Source organism: Drosophila subpulchrella, chromosome 3R (genome assembly GCF_014743375.2).
Source record: "Drosophila subpulchrella strain 33 F10 #4 breed RU33 chromosome 3R, RU_Dsub_v1.1 Primary Assembly, whole genome shotgun sequence".
Taxonomy (NCBI): Eukaryota; Metazoa; Arthropoda; class Insecta; order Diptera; family Drosophilidae; genus Drosophila; species Drosophila subpulchrella.
Window position 1 is genome coordinate 4,939,077 of NC_050609.1, and position 27,326 is coordinate 4,966,402.

Consider the following 27,326-nt stretch of genomic DNA (forward strand, 5'->3'; position numbering starts at 1 on the left):
TTGATTTTGAGAAGCTTGTGAGGATCCTTTAAAAGTTATAACCCATTTCTTTAATATTCGATTCGCAACCGACACTTCAATCCTAGCGTGGACCTTAGTATAGGTTCTGGTATTTGATTAGTTCTCAGTTATGACACAACCCGTTAATAAAATGTCGATATTTCGATTAAAATTAAAATTTTAAATTTTAAAATGTGACCGTTTTAATTGTTTTTGTAAATTTCAAATCAACAACAAATTTTGTAATTTTTTAACATTCCAATAAGATTGCTGTTATTTTAGCCTGCGTTTTGCATTAATTTTTAAAATCTTCTAATAAGTGCGCCATTTGGCATACGTTTTCTCGAAAGTCTTGGCCACACTGCTCGGATGGCGAAAAAAAGTTGGGGAAACGCGAAATTTGACATGGAAAATATGTTCCTCAATTAAAGCGCCGGGATATAAGCAGCTGCCAGAATGAGCCTTAACCTGGGAGGATGGATCCACAGCTTTACGGTAACGGATACGCAGGAGCACAAGGGCGGCTACACCATCTATAAAATCACCTCGATCGTAAGTCGGTTTTTGGGGGGCAGAGAAACTGTGTCAGATACTGACTATCACCCACTTTTAGGTCTTCCCGAGGTCGGTACCCCAAGCGCTGACCTGCCTGGTGGTGTGGAAGCGATTCCATGATGTGAAGCGGCTGCATCGTGAGCTCAGCCGGCGCCACAAGAGTCTCCAGCTGCCGGGAAAGTTGCCCGTGCCCACGGATAGCTCTTATTTCAAGCGATTCGATGTAGGGGTCATCCAGCGACGCAAAGAATACATCCTGCAGCTGCTGGACTTTGCCGCCCAACATCCAGCTCTTTATAAGTGCGCAACCTTCACGCAGTTCTTCCAGGAGACACCCTCGCCAAATGGTTCCCCGCTCAAAAAGCTGTATGTGGAGCGATCCCTGCGGCTGCAAACTGGAGAGAGTGGCTGCAGTGGAGGCAGAGGAGGAGGTGGATCGGGGACAGGAACGGCAGCTGGAGCCATAGCCGACATTTGCGATAAACTCGACTTGCCCTATGACCACCACGATGCTGGGGGCATTACGCCTCTAGATCCGCGTTGCGATAAGGAGCAGTCAAACAACGAAGAATCCCAGGCCAATGAAACTAGTAACGAATCGGAAACGAAACCGGAACCCAAGCCGGATGAGGCCCCTTCCAAGCGGGATTATCTGCGCCTTCTGACGCCCATGGCCTCCATAGAAAGCGACGACAGCGATTACATCTATGAGGCGGCCCTGGAATTCAGCCACGCCGTCCAGGCGGAGGTCAATCTGGAGTACGCCGAAGCCCATGAGCGTTATAAGCATGGCGTGGACCTGCTGCTCCATGGAGCGAAACAAGATGCCAACGAAGAGCGCAGATTCATAGCCAAGGCCAAGATAGCCAAGTATTTGGCCCGTGCCGAGGAGATACACGCAAATTTTCTGGCCAACGACTGTCCGACGAAAAAGCTGCAGTTCCAGCTCTCGCTGGACATGACAGACGGCGGAAGTGTGACTCATTTGGAGTGCCCCTGGAACCAGTTGGCCCGCTACAAGGTGCTGCAGGTGCTTCAAGAACGGGTGATGCAGGTGCAGTGTGTGACGAAGTCCCAGCAGCCGGCGGCGATTATGAAGGGCATTGAGAAGCCGGCCAGTCACTCGCTCACCCAGAGCATCTTTCTGCCCCAACAGGTGCCTTACATGGTCCAGCTGCTGGCCTACTTCCAGTCGGAGCAGAAGATCTTCCTGCTGCTGCGGCAGGCGGAGGGTGGCAGGCTGTACGATTACCTGCAGAGTTACACTCCCACGGGCAGCAAGTCTTTTAATTACGGAGAGCTTTTTCCCTCGGATCAGGAGAAGCAGGAGAAGGAAGTGGAGGACAAGCCTCTTACCGCGGACAGCGAGGTCAGCGACCTAGTCCGCAGCTCCCAGCAGCTGTTAAAGTCCGTAACAAACACTCTAAGCAACCTACAAGCTGGAGTCGTCACGCCCAAAAAACAGAAGGCGGATGCAAATCGCATCAGAAGTAAACCCATTCCGGAGCAGTGTCTGCGTCAGTGGGCCTGCGAGTTGGCCATCGCCATACACAGCCTGCACGGCAAGGGCGTTATACTGCGAGATCTGCACATGGCCAACATATTGCTGGGCGCTAAGGGCCAGCTGCTGCTTACCTATTTCTACCAAAACGAGGGTCTAAGCTCGGACGACAATTACGTACACAAGGCTCTGAGCTTAGAGGCATTGGCCAACCACTTTGTGGCTCCGGAGAGACCGTTGAGCTTCCGTTCGGACTGGTGGAGCTATGGCGTGGTGCTCTATCAACTTCTGCTGGGAGTGGTGAGTTGAAAACTAAGACAATTTTATTTATATTACATAATCCTTTTTTTCTAGCCTTACAAAGTTACTCATCCGGGGCAGCTGGAACTCTATGGTTGTGTCCAGTATCCCAGTGAGTCCCTGGAGATCTCCGATCATGCCAAGGACCTGCTGGAGCAACTGCTGCAGCTGACACCAGAGCTTCGTTTGGACTACGATCAATTGCAGGCACATGCCTTCTTCAAGGGAATCGATTGGCAAGCGGCTTTGGAACAGGGAACTTTGTCCACGTGAGATTGGACTCTATTGGCTTTGACTTGGAGTTCTTTTTTGCTAATTATTATTTTTGCTATACAAAGTGTTTCAAAAATCTCGTACCTGACAGAGGTATCAACGTAACTCGCTGAAATCTGATTTGTGATTATTTCTATGTCCTGAGTTGCTATTGACTTAGAAATCCTTCAACGAATCTTACATTGGTTATTTATGATTTTAGTTCCTTTTTAGTTATGAATCATATTTATATTTTCAAAATACTGTATGTTGGACATTGACAACCCAGTATAGAGGGATTTGGCCAAGGGATCATCATTGTTTTTTGTTTCTAAGCATTGTTTTATGTTATCCTTGTTTGATTTCTTGTCACTTGATCAATTATTGGTACAAAATACGATTTATTCATACGTCTATTATATACATTTGCGAAATGTCCTAGAGTATTGCTTACAATTATAAAATTAAACTAGATTAAATGTAGGTACAACAAAATGTTCAAACCGTCATACAAAATGGTCTGGATAAATTAGTAAGTAATAACTTTGTAAAGCCAAATGAGCTAATATACAATATAAAAAGTATTTTATTGTCTAACTACACAACAGTAAATGGGGTTTAATTTAGGCTTAGGGGTAGCTATAACTAAATTTGTTGAATGACGAGGCTCCTAGCTGGGAATCCACTCGTCATCCATTTGGTAAGGCACATTTGGAATGCATTCTGGGGGTGGGGCTGACATTTCTGAGCCCCTGACCCTTGATTAACCTAGGCTTAGACTGAACAAAAACCGTGTTAAGTTTTGGCAAGACTTGTTGATTCTGTTGTTGTTGCAACTTGCTGAATTAAACCTAAAAGGAACCTATGGCAATATGAAAATAGTGGCCAGAGACTGAGTGGGACTGGCCAGAGAAACTCCAAAGTCTTTGAAGTTAGGCGATTCTAATGCTTAGAAGTTCTAAAATTGTCTTCATCTAAATTGTTTTTAAAAATCTGTTCCTTTTTTCTTTTATAGGAATCTTTTTGGAAACGACTACATTTAAGTAAACAGCTGATGTGGAATTCTACTAATTTTGAGGCCTCTGTGCTCTTCTGGAGCCCCACTTTCAGTCGGAGAAGCACAGTTGGAAATGCTGCACAACCCACGCCCCTTTGTTAAAATGGCCGCCGGAAGCGCGAGCCCGGCATGCTTGAGGGCGTGGCCCAGCGTCGCTGATGTTGCTGCTGTCGCCGGTGTGTGAGCATTTCTCTCAGTGCAAAAAAGGCGGCAGGACGTAGCTGTGTGCCTGCTGCTGTTGCTGGGCAGCCTCCTCGCTCTTGATCACAGTCTGCATGCCGCCGCTATCGTTGTCATCACTGCTGGTGCCCCCGCCGGATGCAGCTCCTCCCGTTGCCGTGGTCACGTAGTGCTGCCCCTGTGCCTCCACCAGGTGACAGCTGGCGCCGGGACTCAGCTCCAGGCCGGCTCCACTTTGATGGCACTGGAGATGCACGTATTTGGCCTCCTCGGCGCTCAGGTACTTGCCATTGAGTTGTTGCTGCTGCTGCTGCGCCTGCTGTTGCTGCTGGTGGGCATGGACGGTGACCAGCGTGCCGTCGGACAACTGCTGCTGCTGGGCCGTCTGCAGCTCCGCAGGCTGATAGCTACCGCCATTGGCCACCGCCTCCTCGCCGTTGCCAGCCACCGAACCGGATGTGGCTCCCATTTCCATGCGTGTGGGACTACCGTACTCGTAGTGGCGCATCGGAAAGAGCTGGCTTTCGTGGACATAGGCACCATACTGGCCGGAATAGGTGCCGTACGGACTGGCCGCCGGCGAGAGCAGGCTGAACTGGGGCGTCAGCTCGTAGGGCGTCTGATAGCTGGTCCAGCTGTCCATGCTGCCCGGCGGCGTGACCGTCGTCGTCTGCGGGTAGCTGGTGAACGGTGGTGCTAGCGTTCCGGGATTGAGCGTCGCCGTCGGCGGAGTGCTCGTCTTGATGTAGCCCGTCTTGCGGGGCGGCTCGTGCTTGCGCCACTTGGCCCGTCGGTTCTGGAACCACACCTGCACCCGGGACTCGCTGAGATTCAGCTTGATGGCCAGCTCCTCGCGGGCGAACACGTCGGGATACGGGGCACGTTCGAAGGCGCGCTCCAACTCCTCCAATTGGTAAGCCGTAAAGGTGGTTCTAAAATTAATAGAGAAAATAGCAAGGATTAGGTTATAGAATTACCTTCTTTTGTTTTTATAGGGTTATACTAATATTAAATTTAAACCATTTTCATTCCTTAAAAAATAATTGAAATTCCTTAAAGAAAACTTTAAAAAATGCTTTTAAAAATGTTTGAAGGTTGGTACTTGTAAAATAATATTCAAATTATTAACCTAATTATTTTCAAAGAGAAAAGAAAAGCTAATTATAAGACGTCTGCTATCAAAGTTGATTCATCCAAAGATTTATTTTGTTATGTCGGTACAAATTTTCTATAAAATCCCTGATAAAGGAAAACCTTTCCATAACATAACCTAGTATTAGAGAACCTTGTGACCATGATCCACCTCCGCTTCATCACTAACAATTAATTACCCCCCCAGATTCCTTGGGATTCCCCCTAGGGCTTGCAATTACTCATACGCCCCGTGGTGACCATCATAAATAGCTAGAATTATCATCTTGTGCCACATAATTCCATTGATTTCCCGTCGTTAAATTAATTGGCAGTGGATTAACAATATGCTTACCTCGTTTTCTTCTTCTTAATGCCATTGGGATCGCCCTTCTTCTTGCTGCTGTTGCCGTCCTTTTTGGGAGCAGGAGCAGCCACGCCTCCCGCCGCGACCGCCGCCCCCTGACCGCCAACCGAAGAGGAGGAGGACGAGTTGTTGGCTGTGCCATTGGTGGCACCTCCTGCCACACCATTGACCACCGTGGGGGTGGGAGGAGTAACTCCAGCGCCACCCGCCTCCATTTGCGAGCACATCTCATCGGGTTTCTTGAGCTTGCCTCCAGAGGATCCTCCATTGATCATCACTGGCGAGGAGTCCTGCAGCAGACCATCGCTGCCATGATCCAGATGATCCAAATGATGCGGACTCCCACCGTAGAGATGCTGCAATTGCTGTTGCTGCTGCTGCTGCGGTTCGTACTGATCCTTGGGCGACGAGGAGTAGTCTAGCTTGCCGTTGAGTGGGTGATAGTCCAGGATGCTCACCAGTTGTTGCTGCTGCTGCTGCTGCTGCGAGGATTGCTTGTGCAGCAGGATGCCATTGTGACTGGGCGGAGGCGTGGCCGTGTAGTGTTGATGGTGCTGGTGATGCTGCTGCTGCTCCACCAGCTTTTGAGGGGCACTTATATACTCGTACTTTTGGCTGGGTGAGTAGCAACCGATCTTGTTCACAAAATCCAGCTTGGTCCCATAGTTGGGTGATCCTCCGGCTGCGGATGATCCTCCTCCTCCATTTGGCAGGATGGTGTTGCAATCGGGCAGTCGTTGCTGTTGCTGCTGCTGTTGGCTGCACAATTCGTGGACACTGCCCAGCATCACGGGATGCATGGCCGTTGAGGTGGGCATTAAAGGTTTGGCGCCCAATGGGTTTAAAGGACCGCCGCCAAACTCCCCGAAAATGGGATCATCGAAGCTATCGTGCTCCATTTTCCAGTTATAGATCTCTATCCTTAAAGCACAAGGCACTAACCACAATAACACTAGCTAATCTGTTGGCCCGAGCCTTTCTTAATCCATTGATCGATTGTTTTTAATTAGATTTGGTTTGTTGTTTCACTAGAGAAATCATTTACTAATATTATTTTTCGCACTTGGTTTGCTTGTTTGGTATATATCAGATAGGATGGTATGGGATAGGATATGGACAGCCTGCTCACCGCTCGAGTCTTTGGCCTTAATTGACTCGGCTACTGGCGATGATTGCCCTTTTATACCGGCGCAGGAGGCAGCGCCGCAGCAGCGGTGGCAGCGACCAATCGCAGCCCTCCTCCGGCGGCCATTACCGCTGTGCGAGCGAGACGGCGCGCTGGCCCGCTGTGCCTTTTAGTGCATTTCATGCTGGCGCGTGTGACTTTTCCGTTTCCCTCGCGATTCGGGGTGTGGTCTCCCCCACATCACTCTTCCTCTACCGACTGGGTCTAGCTGCCTGAGTCCAGTTTTGGGATTCAACATCTAAGGCTCACGGCTACCAGCAGATCTGGAGCTCCAGGAACGGAAAAAGAGGTCCTGGGAACGGGACTTTCACTTCTACTGGTTCTCAGTTTCAAGATCAGATCTAAGGATCCTTGTGGATGAAACCAATGTTCAGACAAATAACCATAATATCAAAAGATGACAGTTCACTGGCGAATCAAAAGTACAAGCTTGATCTCATATTCTAACTTTGACCCGCTTTAGAGGAGTTAAAAATATCATTTTATTGATATTATATATTGTTGCTTGAAGATCTTGGATTGTATTTAGGGTCTAGGATTGTTTTAAATGTTGATACAGGTAAATTACTTGACAGAATTGTCGATCTTCATATAAAAGACCACCTTAAAATGCAAAAACCCCTTTGATTCTTATAGTCAGTTACTTGTTTATTTGGAGCCTTTTTATAGTTCAAAGGGAAAGTGACAAAAAGTGTATTTTTATACAAAAAACATTAAACTTCCGCGACCCAGAACAGGGAGAATTTGGTGTATTTTATTTGTTGTAATCTTTCGGAGCTGAAAAGTATCGAATTTTCTGATTTCGTGAATTTAATTTAGTGAACTTATGGCATTTGAAGGGTTAACTTCCTGGTAAGATGAAGTTTCTACGACCTCTATGCCATGTTTAATACTTTTAATATTTTCGTTGAGAGGGTGTTTTACAAAAATAAACGATAGTACAAACGATAAAATTATCACAAAATATAACAAAACGATTTGAATAAAATCCAAAATTAGAGGGTCCTCGCTGGCACTGCATTGCAACAGATCATTTCCGCTTTAAAGTTGAGTGTGCCCCCCTATTCCTTGACCACCTCATCCGCTTATGGTCATCGTCATCCCTAACAATTCACCTTCATCGTCACACATGTTGGGCCAACAATTAACTTTTGAAATGCAGAGAAATACCTATAGTCCGTGGGTTCCAATTGGACTTATGAGGGTGATTCGATCTGAAACTTCAACCCCTATTAGGGATCGACTTGGCACGCTTGCGACCTTCGTCTTCCACTTCTGACTGTTCCCGTTCCCTTCTGGCCTTCTTCCCACAGCGCGTGTCACCCTCTGAAGGATTGGCATATCCATATTCCGTTCTGGGATTGCGTGTGACCTTTTGGCCAGATGCTGGTACTTCGATCGCGGCGAGGTGGGCACTTAGTCAGGGGCTAAGTTATGGCTCATTTGGGTAGATCCGAAGATTTCACGGGGCATTTGAAAAGGGAGAAAAGGAGGATGAGGGATCATGTGGGCCATCGAAGTCAAGGAGGGTGAAAGTTGGTAAAATGATACATTTTTGTAAAGTTAGAGATCAGGGAATATCAGATCTTCAAGAATCGATAAAGTGAACAGTGCGAAATTCTGAGATCAAAAGTCAATTAAAGTTAAACTCTGAAAATTTATTAATTGCTTATGTGGTACTACTAATAATTATTTATTTCCAAATAAATGTCCTTAAGTTTTATCATATGAATCTAATAAATAAATTGCAAAAATGTATTTTTTTTTAAATATACATATCCGTAAAAAGCTAACATTTTTTTTGATAAATTTAAATTTAAAATTGTCTTCCAATCAAACGGCAAAGTTCTAAGAGAAAAACACCAACCCGCATTGATCGTGTCGAGTGAAAACAGCAAAGAAACTTCAGCTTCCCAGGAGCCCACAAAGGATCGACAATTTTCCCATCGTAAACAGCGACCAGAAGAAGAAAACCCATCGAATTCCACACGGAAACTACACAAAAATCTCATTCACACAGACTGAATCGGACAATTCGATACTTTTCGGCTTTGCAGGTTCCAAAATGCGGGCAAACGGAATCGAAGTCGAGGTCTCTGAGAATGTACGCGGGGCACGCGATCAGAGGCGAAAGATGAAAACAAATAAATACACCCCATACTGTGGGTTCTGGGTCGCGACCCGGAATGGGAGGGATGGTCTCTGAGGGCCAGGAGTCCGGGCCTTGTTGCGTGTGAATAATCAGACAATATTTTGCATTAGCCAATGCGCCAATTATGTGGGTCTGGGTTCGAGGACTCGAAAAGGGGGAAATCGGAAAGGGACAAGGACACTCTCAGGAAGGAAAATCAAGCAATGATGATAGCATCTTGTGTAAGATCAAAAGTTAATTACGATTGATCCTTGAACTTAAGAAGGTTATACTATGATAAAGGTAATCCGAAGGATCCCTAATAAGGTATAAGAAAAATAAGCAGACAGCTGATGCCATCTTAATGAACCCTGAAAAGAGTACTAAGGGTAAGTTTTCTTCAGATTTGGTTTAAAGGAAAAGGTTTTAAGTACTATGTAACGATATAGTTGTTTTAAGTTGTGAAAGACATCTTATAAGTAGTTCCACACATTTTTCTTTAAAAACTAAGTTGCCAAGATCAGTTTATTTTTTCTTAAAGAGTTTTTGTTTTATAATTCATTATAAAAAAACCTTATGCTGGGAGCCTGTAAAATATCCAACGTACATAAAGGCTTTAAATTTTTGTTGGAAAATAGAGCTAGCTTAGAGCAACATTAAGGAAAATACTTGGTACAGTTGTCGCTGCCCGGCAAAGTGAGCGCCTAAGCTTTTGTTGAATATTTTTTCATATTTTTTCCATAACCATTAAGATACACACACTGGCAGACAGACAGACAGATACACAGACTGAGGGGTAGACAGATACTCAAGCCCATCGCCACCATCATCATCATCATCGCATCCACACTTGTCCCACCGAGATGACAGTCCATCCTCAGTAGCAATATCCACACTAGCAACAGCAACACTCGGAAAAATGTTCAATTTCGAATCAAAACGAAGAGTTTTGGTAATAATCAGCTAAAACACATCGAAATGAGGTCCTAAATATCTGAAAAAAAAAACAAATTTGGTATTAAAAAATGATCTTATAATCTAATAATTTCAGGTCTATTAAATTTCCTGGAATATCAATAATATTTAATTCATTTCCATCACTATAATCACCATCATTATACTATAAAAATGTGTTAGACTTGAGAAAAATGATTGATTTATAAAAATATTTGGGGTAAATACGATTCGGCATTAAGAAATGAGCATAAGATTTTCAGGTATCCATTGTATATTATAAGGTCTAACTTTTTTCGGTGCAGTAACATCACCGACATTCTCTCATCCTCCGTCGCAGCGGCATTATCACATTGTATTACGATATCAGCGGAGACAGCGGCGACATTTTGTTGTGCCTTTCCACAGATATCTACTATATGTGATGTGGCAACGATTCAGAACCATACATACACATGTTTCGCCCATTCCCATTCGGGCTATCTTGGTTCGGCGATTGTGATCAGATCGCACAACGAAATTCCAATATGGCGGGCTCAAGTCCCGCTCACACGGACCAACACAACTCAGATCAGAACAGAACACTCGTGTCAGAGTCCAGAGCACCGCTCACCCATACAGACGCTGCCAATTAAGCTTCGTTAAGATCAATTTAAATCCCGCATAAAATATCAAATAGTTTTTGTATTTTAGTCCAACTTCTGACTCGGCTGTCGCTATTCGTTCTCGCTCTCAGCGTTCAGTAGAAACAAAAAAAAAAGAATGAAAGAAGGAAAACCTCGACTTATGAACGCGAATGCACTGAGCGATAACTATATAAAAACAAATTTTCAGAAAGGTATGCAGTTTGAATTAAGTTTGAAATTGTTCATAAAATATCTTAAGTTTTATAGACACGTTGATCCTTTAAAAATTCCAACAGATCATTGTAACATTTCACATTTCACTTTATAAGATGGTAACTTTAGATCAGTCTTTATAAATATTATTTTCTGCTTAAGAATTATGATCTCAGTGCACATTTCGAAATCTACTGCCCACGAGACAATGTCTGCAAGTCGACCCGTAGCCATAGTCGTAACCGTAACCGTTCCCGGAGCCGGGCTTTTCCCCCAGTCATCCGAATCTGCCCTGACAAAGATGTATAGTTTTTTCCCCATTTTTCGTTTCGTTAATTCTCCATGGCACTTTGGGGTCCACACTTGCCTGGTACTTACTGTTCTTCTTCTTGCCGGTTACCCCCTTTACATGATACACACTCGTCCGGGGGTAACGGATGTGAGACGTATTCGTATTTCGTATCTGACATCTGACCCACGATCACAAACGTCCACTCAAATTGGTTTATGCATTTTGCTTTTTTTGCTGCCTTATGAATTTGCCATCATTTACATGAGATTTTTTTGGGCATAACTGTACCAAAGATCAGAGTTCAAGAATTATGGGAGGAGTTCAAAATTGTATCACATTCCTATCTTAAAATCACTGAAGGTCTTGGGTTTGTTTTAAGTCTGAGAATTTATAAAAAGATACCAGTACGACTACCAAGTAGGAAGTCATTCAAAGAATTACATATTTAAAAAGACATGTTTACAAAAGGTTAAAGATTGCTTATGTATATTTTGAAAATCTGTAGGATGTTGAAATTTTAATCGCACTTTTCCTAAAAGTGATGAGCTAATGGTCCTTTAAAATGATCTAGAATATTCAAATCTCATTAGGGTCTGAAAATCCTCGCTCCCACCCACAAATCGCACTAAAAGCTTAATGCAATCAAAGGAAAAGTGAGAGAGGACGCCAATAAATTAAAGGCAATCACAATTGCTAGCGCATATCAGACACTATATATGGGGCATATAGTATAAAGAAGATAACTGAAGATGTCAACCGCTGGGCCTGGTTGGTGTAATTGGCTTTGGGGGTTCTTCTGGGCCTGTCGATGCACGAAAAATCGCAACACAGTGAGCGCAATTCAAATTAATTGCCGACAATTGTGACTTATTTATGGCGAAGGCGCCATTTAATGGGCCAGCTGAGCGCGCTGCATCTGCGGCTGATAACTTAAGCGGCACGATCGGTGTCCCAGAACAATTTGTGGTGTTATGCAATTGAAATCGATGCTCGGGTAATGCAAATTGCTTTTGAGTTTTTGTCAGAAAACGCTGTTTTGAAAACAGAACACGCGAAATGATCCGCTTACACAGGGTCTGATCCTCGCATTTTTTGTTTTTATTAAAAGAAATTTATATTTCAGACCTATCATTATTCCAAACATAGAGAAGATCAATAATTGTTTTAAAAAATGAAACATTTTCCTTAAATCTATATTTACAGTAGCAATGATGATTCTACCTTTTAAAATCGATAGCATTAGCGCGACAGTGTAAACGGGACTTCATCTAGTCCGATTCGAATGTCTATCGATATCAACTGCACGTTTAAATTCAAATTTGGACCTTTGAAAATGATGAATGAACAACTTGATTGCGTTGTGTGATAATAATTAATTAATTAATTAATAACTGGTGCTGCACTTGACACTGTCTTTCTAGTGGGCGTCGCTTATCGTTTTTGGCGCTGTGCTGCCTGTGCGGCGACTTAATTGTTTGTAATTAAATAAAATTGTACAAGGTCGATTACAAAAACAGAGTGTCGGGTCTGGTAAATCCATGGTAACCAATTTGTTTTAATATAAAACGCCGGCCGGCAATTTAATTTTGTATCGCATATAGTACGTGCGCCGGCGTTGGAAAATTGATTCCTGCTCATTATTTCATTAAAAGCGTTCTGCCAATTGGCGGAACCCCAAGAATTCGAATCGACTGGCCTATCAAATTGTCTCCCGCGCTCCGTGATTTTCGCTTGCAGTTCGATTTGATTTTATGAATGGAATTGTATCAATTGATTGTTTTGGTCTTGTTATCGTTGCCTTTCGATCGTCGATAATTAAGTCGGGGGTGTGTTCGCCCATCCCCTCTCAACGGCTAAATAGGTTAGAATTATTGAAGCTGTGGCTCTGCATCGTCTCCGGTTTAATGAACAAATCAAATTGTCTAATAGTAATCCAATTTAGTTGATTTGAGCTGGTGCCAAGCACTTTAATTGGTGAAACAAGTGCAAATCAATGTTGAGTTATGAAAAAAGACAATTGGTTCAAAGCAATCTTTAAAAGAGGATCCTTAAATCTTATACAACTCTTAAGTTAAATATATCCAACATTTGAAGTTGAGTAGTTTTAATAAAGCTTTAATATTTAACTTAAAACTTTAAATTTATATACATGCGATTAATTTAATTTAAAAAAAATAGTTTTGAGTATTACCAACATATTTCGAATATTAAGGAATATTTCGTTTTTTGTTCAAGGTTCTGTATCTATTATCAAAAAAAACATATTTTTCCTATATACTCGTATTTCTTTCAATCAGATTGGTACATCTTTTTTTAGGGTCACCAAAATCGTCATAAAAGCCATAAACCCTTCCAATAAACTTAACACTAAAGTGTTATAAAATTATTACCTGCTATGTTTTTTAAGATGATTCAATAATCTTTAGATATTATCATTTAACAAAGTAGTATTTGATTGCAAGGTGTGAATTGCTTGAAAATTGCCAAACAATAAAATAGTGCGACCTAATATCAAAACAAAAAGGAATTTAAATAAACTGTAGCTAAAGTAAAAAAATTCCATTGGTTTCACATATATCTTTATGTGGACAAAAATAAGAATGCCATAATACTACAAAAAAATATTAAATATATATAGTTGAAAAAGAAATTCCGAATCGCGTACGCACTGGATTCTGAGCCAAAGTCACGGGAGGGATTCCGGAGGGGTTGGTCATGGGCGTCGGGAGGGGGCCGTCATGACATGCGGGCAAGTTTAAATTGATCTTAACGAAGCTTAATTGATTGTGCCTGTGTGGGCCTGTGCGTGTGAGCATTGTGGTTGTTTGCAACAGTGTAGCCTACACTTGTCGAAATTGCCGGATTGCAAATACCATCTATCAAAAACAAGTCAACAAAAGAACTCCTCTCTTTTGAGCAGTGTAAAATGGACTCCAGTCTTACCTCTCTTGATATTACAGAATCAGAAAAAATACATGAGATATTATAACTCAGATATTTTCAGGGTACTACAAAAATCTGTTCAATAACTGATCTTTCTTAATCAATATCCCTTTTAGCAATTCTATTTATTTACCACAAAGAATCACTGCCGCACCATATCCAAGTTCACAATTTGTTTATTTCAGACATCAACTGGTTTCATTATTCACCACACACTGAGCGTAGATCTGTTTAATCTTTGGACTTAAGACGAAAGATTTGCTAAGGGAAGTATGCCAATTCACAATGGGCGCTAATGAAGTACACGGTTTTGGGGATGGATTTGGTGTAATAGAGTCGCTTAGGCGTTGGCAAAGTCAATGCCCTTCTGGATGTTCTTCTTCAGCTCGGGAATGGCGGCCGCCAGCAGCTTCTGCTCGTAGTCGTTCAGCTTAGGTAGGCCAAGGTTCTCCTGGACGCCGTTCTTGCCCAGCAGCAGGGGAGTGGAGAAGAAGGTGGCCTCCGTGATTTTGGACTGCACGTAGGAGCACTCGACCACGTTCTTGTCGCCGTTGAGACCCCTCAGCAGGGAGCCGGCGAAACGGGCGCCAGCATAGGCCATCGACAGGGTGGCGGAACCGGCTCCGGCCTTGGCCTTGACCACCTCGGTACCGGCCTCCTGGATGCGCACGGTCAGCTTCTCGATGGTGGCCTGGTCGCCCTTGAATAAGGGCTGGCTCTGGGAGAGCACGGGCAGGATGGTGACGCCGGAGTGGCCACCGATCACGGGGATCTCCACGCTCTGGGGATCCACGCCCAGGGCATGGCCGATGAAGGCGCGGGCACGCACCACATCCAAGGTGGAGACACCGAACAGACGCTTGGGATCGTAGACACCAGCCTGGCAACACAGATTTCATAAGTATTTAGACTCTAGGCAACCCAAATCTTTTGTTATCCCACCTTCTTGAGGATCTCGGCAGCGATGGGCACGCAGGTGTTCACCGGGTTGGTGATGATGGCCACCAGGGCCTTGGGGCAGTTCTTGGCAATGGAGTTGGAAATGTCCTTGATAATGCCGGCGTTCACGTTGAACAGGTCATCGCGGGTCATGCCGGGCTTGCGGGGCACACCAGCGGGAATGACCACCACATCGGATCCTGCAAAAGGATGGTGTATATATGAGATTAATTAATAGGAGACTTTTTGAGCTTTGATCTTTTATGGGTTCAATCCCCGTGGCTACTGCACTGATAAGTAGCCGGTTTTGATTACGTTGTTATTAAAATACCAATAACCTTTCTACGGCTTCAAAGTGGGTGCTATCAGGGTATACCTATATTCTCTGCTGCTTATCTTATCAGAGCATAAAATGTGCTTCATGCAAATCACATGAAAAGGCCCTATATTTATGTTAAAGGTATTTTTTTATCTAAATTAAAAAAGATTTATCGTTAAATCTTAATATTTAATAATATAGATACAAACTTGTTTTTTAAACATTATGTCCATTATTGTTTTTAATTTTTAAAAATAATAAATAATTTTAAATATAAATGTTTGGCGTAAAATGAACTTTCAAAATCTTTAACAAGTTAGCTAAGCTTAGTAAACAGTTACTTTTACAATGCACTATAATATCTTGGCTATGGTTATAAGAAAATAATTATGAAAGACAAGACTTTGGAGTATATGTATATACATATATATGGAATAAGAACCAAAGAAACCATGTACACATTTCAAGTTTAGTGCATATCATATCATGGGTTAAAAAGTGGGTTTATCTTCTTTGCGGATACCAGCAAATTTTCCACTCGTATCCCCTTATCACATAACCTCACTCGTGGCCCCTGCCCTCTACTCACCCTTCAGGGAATCGCCCAGCTGGTCGGCACCGATGAATCCGGTGGTCTTGCTCTTGGTGTCGATGTGCGACAGATCGGCGGCCACACCGGGCGTATGGACGATGTCGTAGAGCGACAGATCGGTGACCAGGGGATTCTGCTTGAGGAGCAGCGACAGCGGCTGGCCAATTCCTCCAGCGGCGCCGCAGACGGTCACCTTGTAGTTGTTCTATTTCGGTAATAGAAAACGCAGAACGCATATATTACATGGAGCCATGGTGTTATGTCAGGTTCTTATAATTATTGGTGCGAGATGCACTATATCATCTGCTTGTTACGTAAACAGTTGCAGTAGAATGGGTTCGATTCTAGCCGGGATTTTCGGAGATAGCGATGCTCACCTGCTGGCCAACCGAAAAGCTGCGCACTCCCTGCAGGGCCAATTGCTTCGTCACTTGCTTCAGCATATTTGCAATGTTATTTGGTACAAAATGTATTTGGTAAAACAATTAAACGAGAGCAGTTCTGCCAGCAAAATCCCACGGGCCAATGAAACAGATTTGCGAATATACTGTGTTGTTTTTGTTGTTTCCGGGGTGGCGGGGGCGAACAGGGTTGCTTTTACTAAAAAGCTTTTATGCGAACAAAAAGCTTTTATTTGCTGAGTGTATCTATTTAAAATGTTGTGTTTATTAAAGGATCTCGAATTGCTTATCGTGTTTTTACTATTATTTACATTTTTGGAAGTGTTCTTTTCTTTCTAAGCCTTTTTAACTTCGTATATAACAGAAGTACTTAAAAATTTAAATTTGAACTTGCACTTATCGATAACAATCAATAATAATCGGAGGGAACTGCCAACTTGGTTGCAGACACCCTATTAAATTGAGCCGCAGACATTTATTTACTTTTTGTTTTTCCCTATAAATGTTTATTTTAACCGGCTACACCTAGTGTTCCTGAGTAATATAATCAAAAGCCTACAAATTAGTAAACATTTTAAGGGTCTGGTCTACTTGCAAGTGAAGTTCTAAGTAAATAAGAAGTCGAAGAGGTGAAAACTTAACCCCCGCTGATTGTTTATGTTTATTAATTAAGAAAATTAAGGCATTTACAGTGGAGTTTCCGATACGAAACAGGAGTTTCAATTAGCCAATAATTAAAAATATTAAAGGTACGCTTCCACAGTTAATTTCCTAAATTCACCGCCTAATAATTAATAGTTTATTTTCTATTAGTTAGCTCACAGAATCACAAAGATGTCATCTCTGCGGCTAAGCCAACAACAGCGCGATCACTTGAGCCTGCTCCAAAGACCCGCCAGCGATGTGGTGGAGCTGTGCAAGTCCGCCTTCGATTACCTGATAAATGGACCCAATCCCGGCCGCTACGAAGCGCTGGCCAAGAAGTACTCGGATTCGGAAAGTCCGGAGGCTGTACAGCAGGCGGTGGAGGCGCTGATATCCCTGCTCATCAACGTAACCACACGGATAGAAAGTAGCACGGTTAACATGCAGGCAATCCTACGTCAAACCTTCCCCGATCTCGGCGAGGATGTGCTGGAAGTTCTCGAACAGTTTGTCACCAGCAAGCGAAACTTTGTGGAGGGCTCAATCAAGTCGGCCAACATACGTGCCTATCGGCTGGTCAACCTGGACTGGCGACTAGAGGTGCGCACGGCTTCGAGGAGTCTTCTAAAAAAGTGCCAAGTAGTGGTGACCATGAAGTTATACCTGCACACCGAACCGAAGAACGAAAACCGTGAACTGCTGGCGGTGGACATGTCCGGACGCAGTGAACAGGAGCTGAAGGCCATGCAGGAGGACGAGCGGTTGCATCGCAAGGATATGCTGGTGCAGACCGATGTCAGCAGCCTGGTGCACATGATCAAAACGCTGGAGGACGCCCTGGCCGAGTCCAAAACGCGACGCATCCGCAACATAGTCGAAGGCATACACTGATATACGATTCTAGTACTCATACACTTGTTAAAGCTAATTTAATCAGGACCAATTTATTACAACTAATTCTAACTAGAAAAGGGATTTCCTTTCGAGTTTGCCAGAGCTTCTGCGGCGGCTGTCTTGAGGGCAACCTTCTTGCGCTGCCGAGTCTCCTTCTTCTCTTCGGGCGTCTTGCGCAGCGCCTTGACGCGACGCGTCTGGATGGAGCCCGTCTGCTGCTTGCCCAGATGGACGCGTCCCTTGGTGTTGCCCAGGACGTCCGTGCTGATGTTCTTCTTCTTGCCCACCTTCAGCTGCTTGGGCTGTTTGCGCGCCTGCTTGTAAAGATCCTCACTGGCGATCTTGGTGCGACGAATGGCAAAGTCGACCGAGGGTCCAATCTCCTCCAGCTCGATGCGCGGCGTCCTCTGGCCGGACTTTTTCAACAGAATCCGGTAAGACCGCATCAGGATGTTCATGTCATCGGTGACCGTGAAGCTGAGGACGTGTTCGATGCCCTGCAGGCGAATAGACTCAACTTTCTCGCGCTGGAAAGTGTCGATGAAGAGGTTGCGAAGGCGCCTCAGTTCCTCGGTCTGCGCCCATTTGGGTCCATTGAACACCAGGCAGGGCTTCACGCAGGCGCCGATCTTTTCATTCTTGAACTCGGAAATGGCCTGATACCGCTTGATGCCCAGTTCAAACATGTCCAGCACCTCGTTCTCGAAGATCCTTCCCAGGATGATGTTGTCGGGTCGTTTCTTTGATGTGGATCCGAACGAGAATAGGGCTGCATTGTTCTTCATGGTCAAGCTAAGGATCAGGGTAACGTTTACAATGAAGAATCATGACACTAAGGTAGATTTTAGATAAACTTACAACTCCAGTGAGGAGGGATCGTCAAAGGGTGTTATGTCGTTCTTGCGGTTCAGCACCTTCACCAGCGGCTTCTTCAACGTCTGCAGATCCTTCATGCACAGCTTCACGTTGCCACCGCACTTGCGTCCGTCCAAAAAGAGCATTATGCGGGCGGATTCAATCAGTTGCGGCTCCCTGGCCAGCAGCACCTTCTTTCCCTTGCGGGTTTTTGGTTTCCTGGAAGTACATATAGTTGTATTCGATTGTATTTCGGTTGTTTGCAGTATACTGCTTACCTGATCCGTAGAAGCGACATATTTAAACGCTTTCTTAATTAAAAACTAGGCGAAACAAAAACTAAAATCAAACCACGCACGTGTAAGTACGATAGAGATGTGAAAACGTAGGTGACGGTATCGATTAAGCTATAGATTTCAATCGATAGCTTGTGTATTGTTGTAAAAGGAACCTATTTATGAAAAAATAAAATAGTAGGCAATTTAAAGGGTCCTTAATTGTTTTTAAAATCTCATTTTGTAATATTTTAAATATTTTATTGGTATTTTGTTTATATTTATTAACTTTTTATTCCTGAAATGTCATCACTAGCCGCCAACCATTCACCCAGAAGAGAGTTGCCATTCACACCGAATGTCAGTTACATGTTCGCTGGTTCGTTTCCTCGTCGGTTGTAAATAAAACCTCTGGAAATGCCATAATTATGCTGCGCAACGGCCAGAATCAAGCGCAATTCCTGGCCCGGAGCCTGGGGCAGTTGGCGCGGGGAATGGCCAGTTCGAAAAAGGCATCCACTAAGCAGGAGAAGATAAAGTTGCCCAAGCGCCCGATAGTTGAGATGCCGGCGGAGGAGCCCCTAAATGCGCATTATTTGGCCAAAAATCTGGGTAGGTCAGCTCTTTAAAGTAGACTTAAGTATTGACTACATTGCATTTCTAGGTAGCAACTACCGGGCTTGGGTGGCTGCCCTGGAGAAGCACCCCGAACTGAAGACGTTGAAGCGCAAGGACCTGCTCAGCTCCTACCACACACTGAAATCCCTGGAGTACAGCGCGGACGACATCATAGCCAAGCCCATGATCATCTACTATGGAGCCACCACGCTGGCCAATCGTCACAGTGTGCTGCAGGAGTGTGGCTTCCAGAACGTGACTGTTCAAACGTTGGCGAAATATGTCACGGTGGTCAACAAGCCGATAGAAGTCCTCAAGGCCCATAGCTTCATTCCCTACGACGTGAAGGTGGCTGAGCGTTTGGCAGGATTATTCGACGGAATCACCCTGCCGGTGGATTTGCGGGAGCTGGAAAACGAAAGTATCACGCTGAAGAGCCTAAGGCAAACTCTGCTGAACGCATACCTGCGCGAACGCCTACAAATGGACGACAGTGATCTGCAGAAGCTGTGGCGCGTCTACTCTCGCATCCGTCACAAGAGCTTTCGCGCCATGCAGGATACTGTGGAGCTCCTGACCAACGAGCTCAAGTTTCCCGCTGAACGGTTAAGGAAGAACAGCTTTCTGCTCTATTCGGAGGCGGATAATGTGCGACGCATTCTGCGGGAGATCCCTACCATTGACTCACAGGACATTCGCGAAATTGGCTTTCGTCGCCCCAAGATCCTGATGTCCACCTGCGATAGTTTGAAGCAAACCCTGCAGTATGTCCATGCGTTTGGCATTAGTGAGGATGCCGTTCTGCGTTGCCTAGAGGTGCTAACCCTCGGACCGGAAACGGTCCTGGAGAGACTCAGGGATCTGCAGGAGATCGAGGAGTTTCAGGTGCTGGGCACTAATCCGCGAGTACTGAGACTGGTGCACTACCAAAACAAGGCGCGCCTGCGTCTGGATTACCTTAATCAGCTGAGGGTTCGTTGCGCTTCCTTGCACATCCTCTCCTGCGGCTCAGAGGCTTTTGCCAAGTTAGTAATTACTTTCTGTTAATATCGAACCTTCAACTAACCCTATTGTTCGTTTTAGATTTGCCAGGGATGGCTCGGATCGTACCAAAGGCCGCGACATTGTGGTCTACCTGGGTAACGTTTTTTCCAAGGATAAACTAACTCTGCGCAATCTGCTCTCCCGCCATCCGAACTGGTGCCATATTCCTCTGCTGCATGTGAAGCAGTGTCTGGAGTACCTCCGCAGCAACAAGTTTAAGCTACACGAGATTTTTGCCAACATACACTTGCTACTGTATCCCATGTGAGTGCAACTAAATTATTACATAGAATTTCTTTTAATAATTTTCCATATGTTTCAGCAAACGAATTGAGGAAAAGATGCTTCTTTTGCAACAACCAGATGCCCAAGAAGAACTTCAGTTGCCAGTGGCAGATTTCAGCTCACTAAGCAACAACGAGGTCCTGACTCTCATCCTCTACCTGATCGAATCTGAGTTTCATTTTACTGGCGACGGCATCTGGACGGAGCAACACACACATCACGTGGAGAACTTCAACAATCTACTGCCCGACTTTCCCGAAAGCCTCAACAAGGTCTACAAATATGGAGTAAAGCCTGCCGATAAGCTGGTCATGCAGCAATTATAGGCCTCTATCACTAGAATTGTAAATAGTTTGTTATTAGAATTTGCAACCATAATGAAATCCCCATTTAAAATTTGACTGGATTTGTTTTGAAATCTTGATGAAAACTTCCATTGCAGTGCCCTTACAAAAACTAAATAGCAAGAACTTAAGTTATTCCGAATCCAACTTAAGGGCGGCAAAGGTCGTCTCCGCTTCCATAATCAGCTCATCCTCGTTCACCTTCAAGGGAGCGCATCGTGTCCAAAATACTTCGTCATCGTTGGCTGGCAGGGATTCCAGTGGAAAAGTGTGTAACGATAGGTCATTGAATACGTTGTGGTGCTCGTAGTCATCCTCCAGCGTAGACTCTTTGCAATGTTCGACAATCCGTGTTATGTGGTCATCCTGAGTTCGCGGCGTCATTGTAAGCATTTCGAAGCTGTTCGAGATGAGGAAAACATTGGGCAGGTTCTCCGGCTTCCAGTTGGACCACAAGATGTTGTGCATCAGGGCGTAGGGGCAGTGTGGAAGATAATAGAGCGTGGGCACCGTCGCCTCGTGTTTGCCCGCACAGTCTTCGCTCATTAAACATCCATCGAACAGGCGGATCAGTTCCTTCTCGCTGTCCCTAAATACGGGATCAAAGTAGAGGGCCTCCTTGATCTTGTGGTGCCGCTGCAGTTCTATCACAAAGGCAGCCTGATGGAGGGCATGGTAGGTGCGGGAGAACGGTCCCAGACCCAGGCAGACAATCCGTTCCAGCGGCTTTCTAAGCCCAACCAGCTGCTGCTGCAGTGCTTCTATGGCCACCAGGAAGTAGTCGCTCTGACGCATCTCCGCGCACAAGTTCTCCAGCCGTCTGAAAGTGGTGTAAGGTTTAGGAACCAGTTCCTTTGGTATTCCTTATATGCTCACGGCTGAAATTTTTCCACATTCACATCCGGGCAGTCGATTAAGTAATCGCTCTCGGATTTGTGGCGATCCCGCCGCCTCAGGCACTTCCGGGCCATCCATTTTTTGCGCGTTACCACCTGGAAATCCTCTCCAGAGTTCGACATTCCAAAAGGTAAATAAACACGTTTCTTCTTCTTGGCCCCTGCCTTAGTGTGACCGTACGTTAGTAAGTTGAGTTACACAGAGAACAAAATAAAAGTTTCTAATTGGTTATTAACTTTTATTATTACATTTTTAACTAATTAACTTTTTTTATATAGACCGTCATCTATAATACTGAATTTTTTAACAATTTGATTTAATTTTACAATTTCAGCTACTAGTTATATTTTATAAACTGAATCAATTTGTATTAATCAGAAAATAAAATTAAATCATTAACATCTGATTATGTATAAATACAATTTTTTACCATAATATAATACTTAATAAATATAGTTAGTCGCTTTTTCCTTTCAGTGTATCAGCTGCTGTTTCTTCTTCTTATTCTACAGCTGTCTTTTATTTCAGTTTAAATTTTGCTATGAACGATCCAAACAAAGCCATCAGTGTAAACCTATCCTCGCTGCTCAGCCTGAAGGCGGAACTCCTAAGGAAGCAGCATGAGGTCAGGGTGGCCAAGGCCACGCAGGCATCCACCACCGATTACCGCCCTAGCAAAAGCAGCACCGACAAGGTGGAATCCCAAGATCGGGGTTACAAGAAGGTCGGGAGCAGCAACGATGGCGCCAAGGTGTACGAGGCGGAGGACCCTGCCCAGCTGGACAAATCGCGGCGCGTCCTGGAGGCCAAAAGCAAGTTCTACGACCGGATGAGCCGCTCTGGCGGCACCCTCAACTCCGATGACAACTGCCTCGTGATGTTCAACCGCAAGAAGCAGGAGGCAGACCAGGAGCCGTCAGCGCTGAGGGGTGATCCACGCCAGCGGCTGAGCAGTAGCAGCAGTTCCAGCGATGATGAACAAGTCCAGGACGATGACGAGGTGGAGTACATTGATTGCCTTGGACGCACCAGAAAGTGTCTTAGGAAGGACCTAAAGGAGGCCCAGAAACGCGACCGCCAACTAGCCGAGAGCATGCCGGAGCGCTTAGATCAGACCAAGGCCAACTGGATGATAGATACGAAAGGTAGTCGGGACCAAGACAGAGCCCACAATAGCGACAATGACGACGATGCTGAATCCTGCTTTGGACCGAGGCCCTCGGAGAGCGTCTTCAGCGATGCCCTGTCCACCATGACCAAGCACGATGAGCAACGCTTGAACTGGGAGCGCAAGGAGATTGAAAATGTTGAGAAACCCGATGTCCATTACCAGGATGTCTTCTTTGACGAGGCGCGCACCCACGGCGCTGGCTACTATGCCTTTTCCACGGACGAGGAGGAGCGCAGAAAGCAGCAGCTGGACCTGGAAATGGCTCGCAAGGAAACGACTGCGGAACAAACGCGCCGGGACGAGATGCGCGCCAAGCGGGACAGCCTGGTGGCCGATCGCGTGCTGGCCGCCAAAAACAGGATCCGAGCGCGCAATGGCTTGCCACCAATCAGCAAGGAGGAGTACGAGCGGGAGGAGCAGAAAAAGAGGGATGAATCAGCGGCCGAAGCCGAAGAGCGAGAGCGGGAGGAGCTAGAAAAGAAGGCAACCATTGAGAAAGCCAAGGCGAAGGAGGAGGCTGAACTGGAAGAACTACGAAAGGATCATGTACGTGATTGGGACAAAGATAAGCCTGGTGTGGGCAAGCGAGGTGACTCAGATGGCGACGAATCACCCGAGGAGGAGTGGAATTATAGGGCCGAACGGCTGCCCATGTCCCAGGAGGAGTGGAACGAGAAGCAGCGGGCCCAGCGACAGACAGAGTTTGCACCCATGCCGGAGCAGGTTCCCCTTAAGCGCAGCAACTTCAGCAGCATGCCACCGCCTCCGTCTCCATCGTGGCACAGCGGCCAGGAGCCGGAGTTCAACAACTTCCATAGCACCAAGCAGGAGAAGAAGTTTCAGCGGCGAAACTATAGCACCTACAAGGAAGACAATTATGATGGAGAACCCAACACATCTGCTCGTGGTCTGGGTGCTGCCATACCTCCACCTCCAGGGTTGGATGTCTCTGCTCCTACGCCTGCTGCAAAGCGGCCCAAGACCCAGGACGATCTCGAGCGTTCCATCGAAGCTGGTCTGAAGTTCCTGCGAGAGAACTGCGACAAGGGCGTCATGGGCAACAAAGCTACGTGGACGGCCAAGGCGGACTACTAATTTAAGGCAAGGCTTCATACCCTTCATTTATAGTTTATTACTTTGTGTAAAGAATACTTTAGAAAAACACAATACGCCTAGACATGCTTTTTCTATTGTCTGGATTCTTTGAGCTAAGTTCAACAAATGTATTGTTCATTTTAGCTATGGCTAGATCATATACTGCATTATCACAATTCCTGTTGTATTTCGAGGCCCTGTGTCCAGTTCCATTTTCATAATATTAAAGCAATGGAAATTTTACCAATGCCTTTTTTGCATAGTTCGATTCTTCTTTGAGAACGGGAATGAGGAATATAATATGCAAAACAAAAAATACAACAAACTCTAATAATACACTATTTTGGCATCGATTGGTTTGCACACAATTAAAACCTAGGGTTAAAATAAATAAGTCATACTGGAAAGTGTTAGCTCCGACTACACAAAGTCCTATCTGGGACGCAGGGCCAAGGAATTGTCTGCCATAGAATCATTATATAAATTATAGCGGTGGTTAGTACCCTAAACGTACAAAGTCTTGCTAAGCTACTGGTAATATTCACTAACTTGCATATAACTAAGGGTTAAGTGAGAATCAACTGGAGCACGCTATCTGAGCTGGTATATTATTTGTAATTGGTGTTTTGGGCAGACAGCAAGCATTCCATTTCCGCTGCAGTGGGGCCTAAAGCATGTCCCGATCCACCATATCGATGACAATCTCGGACATTTTCTTGCGGCACAGATCGTTGGGTGGAAAGTTGAGCGTGGGCGCGCCCACATCCTCCTCGAGATCGTCGCTTCGCTTTAAGTACATATCCGGGGCATCTTCCGAGGAGCACGTGCTGATGGGAAGGATATCCATGGCCAGGCCAAGAGCAAAGCGTCCGTAAGTCTTCAGCTCTTCGGCAAAACTAAAAAGGAAATGCATCAATTAACTTGAACCTCTACAGTAATCATATCCTTACAGATCCTGCAGCTTCTCCAATGTGTCGCAGTGGTCGGGCAAATTTGTGCACAGGATCTGCAGCCATCGAAACAGCTCCTGCGTATAGGTCTTGAGCAGAGTCTGCAGCTGGGCATCCCGCATCTCCTTGGTGGTGCAGCAGTACAGCAGATTGGCAATGTCCAGGGCAATGGAGCTGTAGCGTATCAGCTGGAAGTCGAGCAGGGCCACCTCCAGCACCCGCTGCGGATCCTCTGGGTCGTAATGGTACAGAAAGTTGTTCACCCAACAGTCGCCGTGACAAATGGCCGATAAAGGCGACTCGGCGCTGGCCAACTGAACCATCCGGCCAAAGAAGGAGGAGCTCTCGGCAAATTTACTGATGGCCAGGACATATTTGGAGTCCGCGGGCAGCACCTCGGACACCATTTGGATGGCGTTCTTGGTGAGGCGCTCGTAGTAGTTGCGATACCAACTCGTGTTGTCCGTGCAGAAGATACCCTCGCTGATCACGCTGCACAGCTTGCTGAAGTCCAACGGATTCTCGAACTTGTATGCCAGACTGAGGGCATGCAGCTGGGCCACCTGCAGCAGGACGGACTGCGTCTCCTCCAAACTGAGGCCTTTGTGGCGGTCGGACATCTGGAAGCCCCGTTCGCGAAGATCCTCTAAGGAAAATTATAAGAGATTCTTTAGTAAATTTTAAGTAAAATTTAGTAAAATCATATCATTAAGCTTGATATAACAACACCCGTTGAAAGGAAATATTCTCATGCGGAGAATATAACAAAATTAAATTTATTCAGTATTCAAACACTCGGATTTAAGAGTTGGGAACTCTTAAATTTAAGCCAAAACAGACCAACGAAACCCTTATGGTAACTTTTACTCAATAAAAACTTAGTATAAAATTTAAAATAAAATATTTTTAATGTATAAATGATTACAAAATGTATAACACTTTTAAAGTAAAACTTAATTCTTTTTAGGGACAAGCCAAGATTGATAGTTACCCATTATAAGCAGATCATGCCTGGCCGAATAGCACTTGGGGATGGCATTGAACACAGGAGTGTCCTGTTCCGTTTTGCTGGCTTGGAACTTAAGCAGTTCTGGCATAATGGTGGTGTAGAACTCCACCTCGTTGCTATAGAAGATATATGTTAAGGGATTGTTAGGGATCATATAATGGAAGATGGAACACTCACCGGAAGAGCTTGTCGCTCTTGTAGGCCTCCCGGGCGACCAGGCTTTCCGGCATCACCTTGCAGATGACGTTCTGTTCCCACTTGAGATCCCGTCGTTTTCCGGTGAGCTTTATGCGATACAAGGCGGCAGTATAGTTGTCACCCCGGTCGGAGCCCTGGGTCAGCTGGAATAGGAGAATGGGGAGCGAATGATGTCATAACCGAAAGTTAACCGCAGGTTAACCGCCCCCACTAATGTGCTCACCTCAAAGGCATCAATCTGCACTTCCGGTTCCACGTGCTTGAAAATATCCTGGAACGCCTCGAGCGACAGGATTTGTTTGCCCTCCACGGCGTTTGCCGCTCCCATTCCGGTTGTTGTTGTGGTTGTTGCTGCCGTTTCCGTAATACCCATTTTCCTAGGAGTCCTGGCCCTTACAGGAAACCCTTTGCTCTTAATCTTCCGGAAACAGTGTGTTTTAACTAATTGACGACAGCGCTGTACCTTTTCGTATTCCGTTTTTTCAGTTTTCCTTTTAAGTTTAGTAATCGATTTTGCGCGAACATGTGTTCCTTTTCGTCCTGCTATATGCTTCTTCTTCCTTATTTGCCGTATCCTTTTCGTGCTTTTCGTGATGTTTGTCCTCACGATAATAATTTCAAACTTTCCACACCTAATAAAGCATAAATTTTATGTACTTTGTTTATATATTCTTTTTTATTTGGTGTTGAGTTTCTATACATAGCTTTAATTAATTCCTACTGACAATAGTTTTAATGTCCTTAAGTTTTTTCGCTGTTTCTTTTCGTTATCCGTTACGTAGTGGCAGCCCTGGGAATACGTTCCTCAACATTTTCTTACGTTTGCATCGTACGACATTGGCAATTACGTATAAGATTATGATTTTAATAAAATTATGTACATTGTAAAAAATTATTAAATTATAATTTTTATAAAATTCATTATTGAATGGAATGTATAGCACATAGACCTAAACTTAATTTTAATGATGACCGCCATTTTAATTCAGTGTTGCCACACTTTGTTGCATTCAAATGCGGCAATGCTATTTCCATTAAATGACAGAGTTGTCTTATAAACTGGTTGTTGCGAAAAAAACCTTTTCGGAAAATAAAACACTGCGTATC

The 27,326-nt window shown here is 44.8% G+C and overlaps 9 protein-coding genes across 12 annotated transcripts; 4 read left to right on the forward strand and 5 right to left on the reverse strand.

Annotated features, from left to right (window-relative positions):
* The first annotated feature begins 341 nt into the window (after positions 1-341).
* Positions 342-3,192, forward strand: LOC119550984 (ribosomal protein S6 kinase delta-1). Its single transcript, XM_037860022.1, has 3 exons — positions 342-552; positions 614-2,356; positions 2,411-3,192. The coding sequence occupies exons 1-3, from the start codon at positions 457-459 to the stop codon at positions 2,627-2,629; spliced, it is 2,058 nt and encodes a 685-aa protein (XP_037715950.1). The 5' UTR covers positions 342-456; the 3' UTR covers positions 2,630-3,192.
* A 12-nt stretch (positions 3,193-3,204) lies between these two features.
* On the reverse strand, positions 3,205-6,499 carry LOC119550991 (retinal homeobox protein Rx). Its single transcript, XM_037860037.1, has 2 exons — positions 5,332-6,499; positions 3,205-4,777 (listed from the first exon to the last, which is right to left on the reverse strand). Exons 1-2 carry the CDS (start codon positions 6,240-6,242, stop codon positions 3,859-3,861), a joined length of 1,830 nt encoding a protein of 609 aa, XP_037715965.1. The 5' UTR covers positions 6,243-6,499; the 3' UTR covers positions 3,205-3,858.
* A 7,347-nt stretch (positions 6,500-13,846) lies between these two features.
* Positions 13,847-16,076, reverse strand: LOC119563491 (malate dehydrogenase, mitochondrial). Its single transcript, XM_037876926.1, has 4 exons — positions 15,916-16,076; positions 15,536-15,743; positions 14,631-14,827; positions 13,847-14,568 (listed from the first exon to the last, which is right to left on the reverse strand). The coding sequence occupies exons 1-4, from the start codon at positions 15,979-15,981 to the stop codon at positions 14,029-14,031; spliced, it is 1,011 nt and encodes a 336-aa protein (XP_037732854.1). The 5' UTR covers positions 15,982-16,076; the 3' UTR covers positions 13,847-14,028.
* Positions 16,077-16,370: 294 nt separating this feature from the next.
* Positions 16,371-17,555, forward strand: LOC119563494. Of its 4 annotated transcripts, none has more exons than XM_037876932.1 (3): positions 16,371-16,568; positions 16,622-16,688; positions 16,757-17,555. In XM_037876932.1, the coding sequence occupies exon 3, from the start codon at positions 16,774-16,776 to the stop codon at positions 17,473-17,475; it is 702 nt and encodes a 233-aa protein (XP_037732860.1). In that variant the 5' UTR covers positions 16,371-16,568; positions 16,622-16,688; positions 16,757-16,773; the 3' UTR covers positions 17,476-17,555. The 4 variants fall into 4 exon arrangements, with proteins under 4 accessions (XP_037732860.1, XP_037732861.1, XP_037732859.1 ...); XM_037876933.1 differs by having other exon boundaries at positions 16,632-16,688; XM_037876931.1 differs by having other exon boundaries at positions 16,372-16,568; positions 16,632-16,688; positions 16,753-17,555.
* LOC119563492 (ribosome production factor 2 homolog) lies at positions 17,495-18,710 on the reverse strand. Its single transcript, XM_037876928.1, has 3 exons — positions 18,612-18,710; positions 18,337-18,552; positions 17,495-18,270 (listed from the first exon to the last, which is right to left on the reverse strand). Exons 1-3 carry the CDS (start codon positions 18,629-18,631, stop codon positions 17,544-17,546), a joined length of 963 nt encoding a protein of 320 aa, XP_037732856.1. The 5' UTR covers positions 18,632-18,710; the 3' UTR covers positions 17,495-17,543.
* Positions 18,711-18,951: 241 nt separating this feature from the next.
* Positions 18,952-20,956, forward strand: LOC119563489 (transcription termination factor 5, mitochondrial). Its single transcript, XM_037876924.1, has 4 exons — positions 18,952-19,220; positions 19,273-20,251; positions 20,310-20,534; positions 20,593-20,956. The coding sequence occupies exons 1-4, from the start codon at positions 19,037-19,039 to the stop codon at positions 20,879-20,881; spliced, it is 1,677 nt and encodes a 558-aa protein (XP_037732852.1). The 5' UTR covers positions 18,952-19,036; the 3' UTR covers positions 20,882-20,956.
* Positions 20,945-21,954, reverse strand: LOC119563493 (SRR1-like protein). The gene is made up of 2 exons (XM_037876929.1): positions 21,776-21,954; positions 20,945-21,719 (listed from the first exon to the last, which is right to left on the reverse strand). The coding sequence occupies exons 1-2, from the start codon at positions 21,916-21,918 to the stop codon at positions 21,032-21,034; spliced, it is 831 nt and encodes a 276-aa protein (XP_037732857.1). The 5' UTR covers positions 21,919-21,954; the 3' UTR covers positions 20,945-21,031.
* Positions 21,955-22,315: 361 nt separating this feature from the next.
* On the forward strand, positions 22,316-24,305 carry LOC119563487 (coiled-coil domain-containing protein 174). Its single transcript, XM_037876923.1, has one exon. It carries the CDS (start codon positions 22,338-22,340, stop codon positions 24,060-24,062), a length of 1,725 nt encoding a protein of 574 aa, XP_037732851.1. The 5' UTR covers positions 22,316-22,337; the 3' UTR covers positions 24,063-24,305.
* Positions 24,080-26,773, reverse strand: LOC119563490. The gene is made up of 5 exons (XM_037876925.1): positions 26,443-26,773; positions 26,199-26,362; positions 26,004-26,137; positions 25,013-25,658; positions 24,080-24,958 (listed from the first exon to the last, which is right to left on the reverse strand). Exons 1-5 carry the CDS (start codon positions 26,590-26,592, stop codon positions 24,730-24,732), a joined length of 1,323 nt encoding a protein of 440 aa, XP_037732853.1. The 5' UTR covers positions 26,593-26,773; the 3' UTR covers positions 24,080-24,729.
* Positions 26,774-27,326: the final 553 nt, after the last annotated feature.

What these genes read in the sequence shown, in the direction of transcription:
- LOC119563492 (XM_037876928.1), bottom strand. Translation starts at nt 18,631, where the DNA reads ATGTCGCTTCTACGGATCAG. An exon ending in ATGTCGCTTCTACGGATCAG is followed by an intron (nt 18,553 to 18,611) that starts GTAAGCAGTATA and finishes ATGTACTTCCAG; the next exon opens with GAAACCAAAAACCCGCAAGG. An exon ending in GATCCCTCCTCACTGGAGTT is followed by an intron (nt 18,271 to 18,336) that starts GTAAGTTTATCT and finishes CCTGATCCTTAG; the next exon opens with CTTGACCATGAAGAACAATG.
- LOC119563494 (XM_037876932.1), top strand. Translation starts at nt 16,774, where the DNA reads ATGTCATCTCTGCGGCTAAGCCAACAACAGCGCGATCACTTGAGCCTG.
- LOC119550984 (XM_037860022.1), top strand. Translation starts at nt 457, where the DNA reads ATGAGCCTTAACCTGGGAGGATGGATCCACAGCTTTACGGTAACGGAT. An exon ending in TCTATAAAATCACCTCGATC is followed by an intron (nt 553 to 613) that starts GTAAGTCGGTTT and finishes ACCCACTTTTAG; the next exon opens with GTCTTCCCGAGGTCGGTACC. An exon ending in ATCAACTTCTGCTGGGAGTG is followed by an intron (nt 2,357 to 2,410) that starts GTGAGTTGAAAA and finishes CTTTTTTTCTAG; the next exon opens with CCTTACAAAGTTACTCATCC.
- LOC119563491 (XM_037876926.1), bottom strand. Translation starts at nt 15,981, where the DNA reads ATGCTGAAGCAAGTGACGAAGCAATTGGCCCTGCAGGGAGTGCGCAGC. An exon ending in GCTTTTCGGTTGGCCAGCAG is followed by an intron (nt 15,744 to 15,915) that starts GTGAGCATCGCT and finishes TTACCGAAATAG; the next exon opens with AACAACTACAAGGTGACCGT. An exon ending in CTGCCGAGATCCTCAAGAAG is followed by an intron (nt 14,569 to 14,630) that starts GTGGGATAACAA and finishes CTGTGTTGCCAG; the next exon opens with GCTGGTGTCTACGATCCCAA.
- LOC119563493 (XM_037876929.1), bottom strand. Translation starts at nt 21,918, where the DNA reads ATGTCGAACTCTGGAGAGGATTTCCAGGTGGTAACGCGCAAAAAATGG. An exon ending in AATGTGGAAAAATTTCAGCC is followed by an intron (nt 21,720 to 21,775) that starts GTGAGCATATAA and finishes CACCACTTTCAG; the next exon opens with ACGGCTGGAGAACTTGTGCG.
- LOC119563490 (XM_037876925.1), bottom strand. Translation starts at nt 26,592, where the DNA reads ATGGGTATTACGGAAACGGCAGCAACAACCACAACAACAACCGGAATG. An exon ending in AAGAGCGACAAGCTCTTCCG is followed by an intron (nt 26,138 to 26,198) that starts GTGAGTGTTCCA and finishes TATCTTCTATAG; the next exon opens with CAACGAGGTGGAGTTCTACA. An exon ending in TTGGAGAAGCTGCAGGATCT is followed by an intron (nt 24,959 to 25,012) that starts GTAAGGATATGA and finishes TTTCCTTTTTAG; the next exon opens with TTTTGCCGAAGAGCTGAAGA.
- LOC119550991 (XM_037860037.1), bottom strand. Translation starts at nt 6,242, where the DNA reads ATGGAGCACGATAGCTTCGATGATCCCATTTTCGGGGAGTTTGGCGGC. An exon ending in ATTAAGAAGAAGAAAACGAG is followed by an intron (nt 4,778 to 5,331) that starts GTAAGCATATTG and finishes TATTAATTTTAG; the next exon opens with AACCACCTTTACGGCTTACC.
- LOC119563487 (XM_037876923.1), top strand. Translation starts at nt 22,338, where the DNA reads ATGAACGATCCAAACAAAGCCATCAGTGTAAACCTATCCTCGCTGCTC.
- LOC119563489 (XM_037876924.1), top strand. Translation starts at nt 19,037, where the DNA reads ATGCTGCGCAACGGCCAGAATCAAGCGCAATTCCTGGCCCGGAGCCTG. An exon ending in TTATTTGGCCAAAAATCTGG is followed by an intron (nt 19,221 to 19,272) that starts GTAGGTCAGCTC and finishes TTGCATTTCTAG; the next exon opens with GTAGCAACTACCGGGCTTGG. An exon ending in GGCTCAGAGGCTTTTGCCAA is followed by an intron (nt 20,252 to 20,309) that starts GTTAGTAATTAC and finishes TGTTCGTTTTAG; the next exon opens with ATTTGCCAGGGATGGCTCGG.